The 8,619-nt window shown below is 56.3% G+C and overlaps 1 protein-coding gene across 2 annotated transcripts; it reads right to left on the bottom strand.

The window, feature by feature from the left end:
- Window positions 1-1,586: 1,586 nt before the first annotated feature.
- Window positions 1,587-6,813, bottom strand: KLHL33 (kelch like family member 33). 2 transcript variants are annotated; one of them, XM_030466356.1, is made up of 6 exons: window positions 6,715-6,813; window positions 6,493-6,610; window positions 5,452-5,979; window positions 4,336-5,269; window positions 3,003-3,173; window positions 1,587-2,455 (listed from the first exon to the last, which is right to left on the bottom strand). In XM_030466356.1, the coding sequence occupies exons 2-6, from the start codon at window positions 6,545-6,547 to the stop codon at window positions 1,879-1,881; spliced, it is 2,265 nt and encodes a 754-aa protein (XP_030322216.1). In that variant the 5' UTR covers window positions 6,548-6,610; window positions 6,715-6,813; the 3' UTR covers window positions 1,587-1,878. The 2 variants fall into 2 exon arrangements, with proteins under 2 accessions (XP_030322216.1, XP_008491806.2); XM_008493584.2 differs by lacking the exon at window positions 6,715-6,813 and having other exon boundaries at window positions 6,432-6,513.
- Window positions 6,814-8,619: the final 1,806 nt, after the last annotated feature.

The following is an 8,619-nucleotide window of genomic DNA, read 5'->3' as shown; positions in this document are numbered from 1 at the left end:
TTGGACAGTGTATTTTTAAGTGGGTTGGCACATGTCACCAGGCTGGGAGTGATCAGATCATGTGCTTCCAACAAGGCCACCATCCAGAGAACACATCCACTCTGGAGAAAGAGGGTGACAGAAACCTGATGAAAGTCAAAAAGGGCAAATGCAAAGTCCTGTACCTTGGGAGGACAACCACAGCTGGTTGAGCAGAGCAGAGCTATGGAAAAGAACCTGTGTGTCTTGGTTGACAGCAAGGTGAACAAGATCCAGCAGTGCATGCTGGCAGCAAAGAGAGCAAGAGAAGCCTGAGCTGGGTTAACAGGAGCACAGCCACTTGTAACAGAGGCACTCAGCCAAAGCAGCAGTAGGTTGGTACAAGGTCCCAAGGAGGTAGAGGTCTGAACCATAACTGAGCCAAGAACTCCTCTTTTTTCAATATCTCCTCTGAAAACCCACAGAGGAACAGAATCACACTGAGCACCAACTCCTGTGAGCTTGGAAGACCCAAAATGCCATTAACAGGTGACCAGTGGGTGGCTTTTCCCAGGCTCCTTTGTGAGGGAACAAAGATTTGTGGGTGCCAAGAGTCCCACACATACCTTTCCCATCACATAACTCGTCTGTGAGCCAACCACTTTGTTCCATAAATATGTCCCCTAAGTGAGGCCCCTTTGAGGTCCCCCTGTTAGGCAGGGAGGCAGCATGGTGGTGACCTCCCCTGCCTCTGGGACACTTCTCAAGGTTGTTCCTCGAGGCAGGGAGAGCTTTTCCAAAGCTGAATTTTGGGAAACAGCCAATATCATGTATGACTTTGTAGCATGGTGACTTTGATTTCATCTTGTTAGCTGATTTTTGGTAATTCTGATCTTTGGGTCTTTGTAGTTTTCAATCACTGTTGAGATGATTGTGCCACGGAAGAATAGAGTGTCCCTTGCCATCAGAGTTTATGAGGTTGCATTTTACATCATTGTATTAGAATTGCTTTTGCTGATACCTCTGACAGTGGCTCTTCAAGCAATCCAGATCACTCATTTGTGACACCAGTAGCCCAAGGGATGTCATCACCCTGCTCTGCTCAGTGCTCACAAGACTGCATCTATAATACTGTTTTGGAGAGCTGTGAGAACCTGCAACACCCCTCCCCCACATATCTCAGGACCCTCCCCAAAGATTCCACTGGTTCCCCAATGTCTCTCAGAATCCCCATCACCTCCACCTCTGCTTCCAAGTCCTCCCAAGGCTCCTCTCCTGCCTTGACACAAGGACTCCAAGTGACTTCAGGAAGCCACTTAGGAACCTCATAGCCCCTAGAACCCTCCAGTGCCCCCCATCTATCCTGCCATCTACCCCAAATGCCTGGCACCACCTGTTCCCTCAGGATCCCCCATGCACCCCAAGATGGTTCTCAATCCCAGGACACACACACAAACCCAGTGAACCCAGAACCCCAGTGCCCTCTGCCCACTGCTCCCCAGGGGGAATCCAGACCATCCTGATCCCCACCACAACCCACCCAGGACACTCAGACTGTTGCTCTCCTGCTCTCCTGCTCCTTGTGAGAAGCACCTGGGTTCCCCAGCAGAAAAGACAAGACCCAGATGGGCAGTTGAGGAGCCACTTTTATTTAACCTAAATGTGAGTGGGGACTTGTGGGCACCCAGCTCTCAGTGAAGGGCTCAGGACAGGGGAGTGCAGGGTGGCAGTGTGCGTGGTCTGTATGTCCCACGAGGTCCCCACAGCCTCGGATACATAAACCAGGGGCAGGTGGGTTCCTGGAAATCATGGGAAGAGCCTTTTCTGGAGGAGGGAGCTGGAGGCAAGGCCATCCCACAGAGGTGCCCGTGGATGCTACCTGTGGATCCCAGTATGGGCTGCAGAACTAAGAACTACCCCCTAAGTATTATTGGGGGTGTCAGGTGAACTCCGGGGGTCCCCAAGGCAGTTGGGGTCACGCAAAGCAGAGGGCACAGTGAGGACACAGACCTGGAGGTCAGTGTAGGCATGGGGCAAGGTGCCCCGGGTGATCCAGCGCCGGGTGCCGGGCTGGTAGGCATGGATCAAGTGGGTGTCCCTGTAGGTCTCGTGGCTGTACCCTCCCAGTACCAGCAGTTCCCCCCCCAGCACAGCTGCACCCCCAACCACATGGGCACGGGGCAGGGGGCTGAGAAGGACCCAGATGTCCATCTTGGGGCTGTAGACCTCAAAGGCCAGCTGGTCCTTGTAGCCAGTCTGTCCGACCCGCTGGCACAACCCCCCAGCCACATAGAGCTGGCCACCTGCCTCCTCCATGACGTGGCCCGCTCGTTGGCCATTCATGGGGGCCAAGAGCTTGGCAGGTGCCCCTGGGGTGTAACGCAGCAAGGATGCCTGGCACTGATAGGCCTCATCACACCCCCCCGACACATAGATGGCACCATCCAGGGCACAGGCTGCGTGCCCACACAGAGCCATCGGCAGGCGCTGGCACCTCCTGGGCAAGGAGAGAAGGAGAGGGTGATGGGCAGGTTAAGGAGGGGTTGTGCTCTGGTGACTGCCTGCCCAGGAGTCCCCCTCTGAGCCACCCAGCTGGCAGTGCCACCCAAGGAGCCCCAGTGGGCAGCATCAGGTAACACAGAATGGATGCTGAAGGAACATGGCTCTTCAACACCCTGTGGACCCCCAAAGACACCATTGGTCAACCCACAATGGACTTCCTCAACTGAGACTTCAGCCAGCACCCAACAGAGCACCCAACAGACATAGCTGGAAGATGCTGAAATGATTCCTCTCGTTGGCTGATGGCCAACAGGCCCTCAGAGAATTCTATTGGCTCAAAAACTCATTCAGCACCCAGTAGGCACCACTGCCCAACACCCAATGACCCCCAAGGGATAAGGTTGCTCCACACCCAGCAGACATCTCCTAAAGGCCACTGTAGACCCATTCTACACTGGCTCCGTGACCCAAAGCCCATCAGTGGCCAATGCAAGAGGCTGCTGGGCCAGAGGGAAGCAGGTGCCCATGTGGAGCTGTCTCACCTCCAGGTGTCGTTGGCCAGGTCGTAGCACTCCACAGTGTCTGTGCAGTAGAGCTCCCCCGAGCTGCCCCCCAGGGCATAGATGAAATCTCCAAGAGCCACAGCAGCAAAGTAACTGCGCCCACAGGTCATGCTGGCCAAGTGCTCCCAGGAGTCCTCCATAGGCTGATACCTGGGATTGGGAGGTAAAGGGGACAAGAAGCTACAACCTGCAATGGAATGAGGTGAGATTGGAGCTGCTGAAGCAACGACCCACCTATAACCATCACACTTTGGGACCACGCTGTCCCCTTGCATGGGAATGTCCCCTCCTTCCTGGGTAGGACAACTGCCCACCACCAACTGCCCGATGCAACCAAATCACCACCAGAACTGGAGACTCCTGCACTGCCCCCTCTCCAGCAGGACAGCTGCCCAGCAGTCAGCAGATGGTGATCACTCAGCAGAGTCTTGAGGAGCAGAGAGTTCTCCTTGTGGAGCCTGGATTTGCAAGGAAACTCCTTATATCCAAGTGGGCATCACATCCCTTGGGACACCTGAGAGCCAATTAATGTGACACCTTCACTGCTCTCCACAGCAGAAGTCTCCACTTTGCTCTGCACCTGTTCTCAGTTATCTCACAATTATATAAAAGTCTCTCAAACATGAGAAAAAAAATAAGCCATGAGATGAAGGCAATTCAGTGAAACGTAAGGAATGAAAAATTCACACTGGGATAAAGGTGACAGTGAAATGTATTACAAACAGCTCACTTCAGGTCACAGTCCTGAACATCGCTTTTAATAAAACCCTGTGTTTTGAGGCATTTTTAATTGCATTTGTTTAACATCACTTTTAGAAAACATCCCGTTTCCTTGCAAAACTCAGATCCCTGTGAGCAGAGCTGCTGCTCCCTAAGGGTCTGCTCACGGTGCTGAACAAGCAGCATCTGCTGATCCAGGTAACACTTGTCCCAGCATCTCAGTGTCCCAGAGTCAGTGGTGTAACCATGTCTGGTGGCCAGATAGCAGTGTACAGGCGGCAGTGTTGTCACTTGGTGGCATCCATACCATCACCCCTTCCTGCCTCCTTCTGGGCAACACCAAACCCACGATGCCGTGAGGCACCTCCAGATAGGAGCCTCCCTGTCCTACCCCCAAAAAGCCTGTGACATCCCAGAGTGGGATGGAACCTCCCAGTCCTACAGTCAGACACTACCAGAAAGCCTTAGGTTCCACTTGACCAACTGCAGTCCCATAAAGCCTTGGCTCCATGGGACAGCTCTGCCAACATTTTGTCAGATCCCCAAATCTCCTGGTGACAAATGGCACCTCTAGGTCCTCTGTAGCTCTCACCTGTAGACACTGGCCAGGGTGTCATGGACCCCATAGTAGCGCTTTCCACCTAGGACGTAGAGGATGTTGCCCACGACAGCTACAGCATGGCGGAAACGTGGCCCATCGGGAAGGTGCCCCAGGGGCCTCCACTCCACCTGCTTCACCAGCCCCACAGCACTGAGGTAGCGGTGGGCAAACCAGAGGTGTCTGCTGGGCTTCCTGGCAGCCAGGTTGGCTGTCACTTTGTCACCACCACAAACCACCACCACCTCCTGCAAGGAACGCACTCGGCATGGCAGCTGGGCCATGGGGGCTAAACTCTCCATGATCAGCTCGTGGAGGATCTTTGGGTCAGCTACCCCCGCAGTCACTGATGGGACTTTCTTCAGCTCCAGGCCAGACATGAGGGCAAAGCGAACAGAGGACAGGACTTCCCTGGCCAGGTCTTTTTCAACATCTCCATTGGCCATGAGCCAACGAGATGCTGCTTCCAAGGTCTCCAGTTCGTAGAGGACGTTGAGACCGTCAGAGCGGAGGAGGCGGATGAGAAGTTGTACAGGAAGATCCAGGAAGGCCGGGGTGGCCACCACGCTGGGGAAGGTGGCCAAGATGTAGTCCTCTGCTACGCGACCCACCTGGGCCAGCCCGTAAGCCAGAGCAAAAGCCAGGACATCCAGGCCAGTTTCTGGGCTCAGGTCACGGGTGAAGACGTCCAGGCAGAGGGTGAGCAGCCCCCAGGCCTGGTAGCGCAGGGAGGTCTCTGCTGCCTCCAGGACTGCAGACCATGGCCCTGCCACAGCCCCCGTGTAGGCGAAGGAGAGCAGGAGGCGCAGCTCTGCTGGGGACAGCCCCGTGGCCAGGGGGGCAGAGGGGTCATGGGTGGCCTCCCGCATGGGGCAGGTGAAGAGAGCTCGGAAGAAGTCACAGGAGCAGCTCAGGGCCAGACGCTGGACTAGCAGGAAGGAGAAGAGTGGTGGGGGCAGTGCTGGGTTCCTTGCACCACACAGACCACTCGGAACCCATGTCCTGGCCCCCTCAAAGCCCCGCTCAGCCCCCAGCATCCCTGCCAGGGGACCTGGCTGTCCCAGCATACCCCGTTCCCCTCCCCATCCCCACTCAGGGACTCTGGCTCACCTGGGATCACTTCATTCTCTGCCTGGAGCCGAAGGTCGCAGCCCAGGCCGCGGGTGTGGAGCTGCTCCATGGCTTTCAGTGTCTTCCACTGCTCCTCCAGGGGCTCAGGACCCCCCTCCTGGGGGTCACTACGAAGCCGTAGGGCACGGGCACCCACCATCCGGGCGACCCCCAGGGCCCGGGCTGCCTCCTCCACCTCCTTTTCCCGGCTGTGGGGCACAGTCCCCCCATAGGCAAAGGCCAGCACTGCCCTCCAGCCCCGCAGTGTCACCCCGGCTGGCAGGGGGACGCGGGCAGGGGGGCCCTGGCACAGCTCCCTGCGCCGGCCCTCCAGAAAGCGAACAAAGAAGGAGCTGATAGATGCCAGGACCACAGCATGGGCCACATCACCCTCTGGGCCCACGGCCACATCCACGAGGTGTCCCGCAGCCCGGAGCTGTTCAGCCATGGACAGGAAGTGTTTGGCGTGGGCCTTGTCCTGGAGGTGCCACTGGGCTGGAACCGGCCCCTCCGCAACCCACATCTTGCCTGGGGGGACACGTAGAGCACGGGTAAGGGTGCCAGCCACAGAGCCAGAGCCTCTGGCTTGTGACAGGAGTCCTGGCCAGGGACATGGCATCCTGCACCCCACCCTGCCCCACCATTAAAGCCACGGGATCCATCACCAAAGCCTCTACCCCACAGCTCAGGCCACCGGGAACTGCTGCTGCCCCATAGCTGAATTTAATGTCCCTTGGGTAAAACCTCAGCCCCACAGTCGAGACCAAGGGGCCCCTGCCCCACATCTGAGGCTGATGTCCCTCAGCTGCCCCATTTCTGAACCCTAGGGATGGAGTTACTGACCCACAGCTACAGCCCCGTAGCTGAATCCCACGTCCCAATTAAAACCCTCTGCCCTAGAGCAGAAGCCACCAAGCCCTTCCCCAGCCACTTCCCCAACCACTGATGCTCCAGTAACAGCAGAGCTGCTGGTCCCCAACCTGCTCCGCAGTGAAACCATCTGTGCCACCCTTTCGTGGCGTGGCAGCCACTGCCTGTCACCTGTCGCGCAGCGCTGCTTGTCGCCTGTCGGGACGCATTGCAGGGCGAGTTGCATGCTGTGTGCCCTCCTGCACCTCTCTCAGGGTGTGCCGCTCCTCACCTGGCACTCTGTGTCACACTGTGGGGCACAAGCACGCCGTGTCACGCCCCGGTCACCCCCGCGATGTGCCACCTGCTGTCACACCTGTCCCTGCCACGCGTGGCACCTCAGGCGTCGTTCACCGCATTCGCACCGTGTCCTTGCATGAGCTGCTGCGTGTCCCGGTGTGGCATGTGCTGCCTGCCCCGTCCCGTCTCGTCCCCCCCTTACCGCCTGCTGCTGCTCGGGAAGCTCCTGTGACCCCCCAGGAATGTGCCCGGGTAATTATAGCCCCGGCAGGACACGTGGCTGTGGCAGGGAGCTGGGAGAGGCTGAGGCAGAGGGAGGTCCAAGCCCCAGGGCCCAGCTGGATTCCCTGAGGACAGGGACCTGGAAGCCACTGGTGCTGTGAGCCCAGGGTCACCCCGGGCAGGTCCTAGTGAGGGTTTCTGGACCAGCAGAGCTCCCTCACGTCCAGATTCCAGGGTGAAACACGGCCACCTAGAAAGTCCTGGGTGGGAGATAAACAACCCCCTGCCAGGGGTCCTTGGTGCCAGGGAGTACATGGGGACAGAGCCCCAGGACCATCCTGTGTCCCCTGGGACACCCCCTGCCCACAGGGAGCAGCACAGCCTGCCAGGGCTGTGACCATGTGTCCCCGCAGGGCCACTCTGTCCCTTCCTCTGCTTGGGCCCCCCAGGCTCCAGTCCACTCCTCTCACACCTCCCTCTGATCAGTGTCCCACATCCTTGCTTCCCTCAGTGCCCACACTTCTGCCTCTATTAACCTGCATTCCCACCCCAAATGTTCTGTCCTTGCACCCTCCTATTCCCACCTCTCTGATTGAATTCTGCAGCCCCAAAGATGATTTCACAGATGCTCCAAGTCCATTTTTCAGCACATTTTTACTGCAACTGTGACGTTTTCTTTTCTTTTACCTAGTTACAATTCCCCTTTATGCAGCTTGTGCCTATTATTTCTCATCCTTTATCATGCTCCTGAGCTGACCTTTTCTGCAACCACCAAACTGTGAAGAAACAGTATTATATCTGCCTTTGACCTCCTTTCCATCAGGCTTTCCATCAGCTTTTGACTTTCCTCAGCCCCCTACACCTTCTTGGTGGCTTTGCTGAACACTCTTCAGTTTGCACAAAGATTCACCTGGACACAGCCCTGAGCAACAACCAGCTCCAGTCTTGAGCAGGAACATCTCCAGGGACCCTTTCCTACCTCAGCTGGTCCCCAATTCTAACCCAATTCTGAAGCTTTGGCCTCTAGACTTCCTTAAATCCTTACCAAAGGAAGTCCATGGGCTCCCAAACACCTTTTTGTGGGCAACCTCTACGTTCTTCCCTCTCCCAGTTCCTCATCCTCTTAACAAGTTTTCAGCCTGTAGAAAAGCAGGTTCTGGGGAGACCTGGAAGTGACCTTCCAGTATCTGAAGGAGGCTGGAGAGGGACTGTCTGCAAGGGCCTGGAGTGACAGGACAAGGGACAATGGTTTTAAATTGAAGAAGAGTAGATTTAGCCTGGATGTCAGGAGAAAGTTCTTTAGCATCAGGGCAGTGGAACCATGGCACAGGGTGCCCAGGGAGGTGGTTGAGGCCTCATCCCTGAAGATATTCAAGGTGAGACTTGAGAAGGCTCTGAGCACCCTGATCTAGTTGAGGGGGTCCCTGTTTACTGCAGGGGGGTTGGGCTGGATGAGCTTTAGAGGTCCCTTCCAACCCAAATTATTCTATGATTCTCCATTTTTCTAGAGCCAGGAGCCTCTTCAGAAGTTTTGACTCCAAACACTGACTGATAGTCTCAGTGCAGTGCAACCCCAGTCCTTGGCAAAAAATCTTGCAAGCCACACTCCAAACCACAAAAAAACTCCTACAAGTCCAGCCTAAACCCAGTGATTGTTCCCCAGATGCCTCCCTGTGCAACAGAGCCAAGGAGGGAAAGTGACTTCTGCATGAAAAAGACACCTCAGCAGGAGGAGCAGATCAAAGCTTCCCTTCCAACACTGCTCATCTCAGCCCCACCACTGACCAGCCAGACAAT

The sequence above is a fragment of the Calypte anna genome, chromosome 28 (genome assembly GCF_003957555.1).
Source record: "Calypte anna isolate BGI_N300 chromosome 28, bCalAnn1_v1.p, whole genome shotgun sequence".
NCBI lineage: Eukaryota > Metazoa > Chordata > Aves > Apodiformes > Trochilidae > Calypte > Calypte anna.
The sequence above is the reverse complement of the archived record's forward strand: the minus strand, read 5'-3'. Positions and strand labels throughout refer to the sequence as shown.

Excerpts from the sequence above, each read along its gene's own strand:
- KLHL33 (XM_030466356.1), bottom strand. The coding sequence starts at position 6,547 with ATGCAACTCGCCCTGCAATGCGTCCCGACAGGCGACAAGCAGCGCTGC. Across the intron at positions 5,980-6,492 it reads CAAGCAGCGCTGCGCGACAG|GCAAGATGTGGGTTGCGGAG; the intron begins GTGACAGGCAGT and ends GTGTCCCCCCAG. Across the intron at positions 3,174-4,335 it reads ACCCTGGCCAGTGTCTACAG|GTATCAGCCTATGGAGGACT; the intron begins GTGAGAGCTACA and ends TCCCAATCCCAG.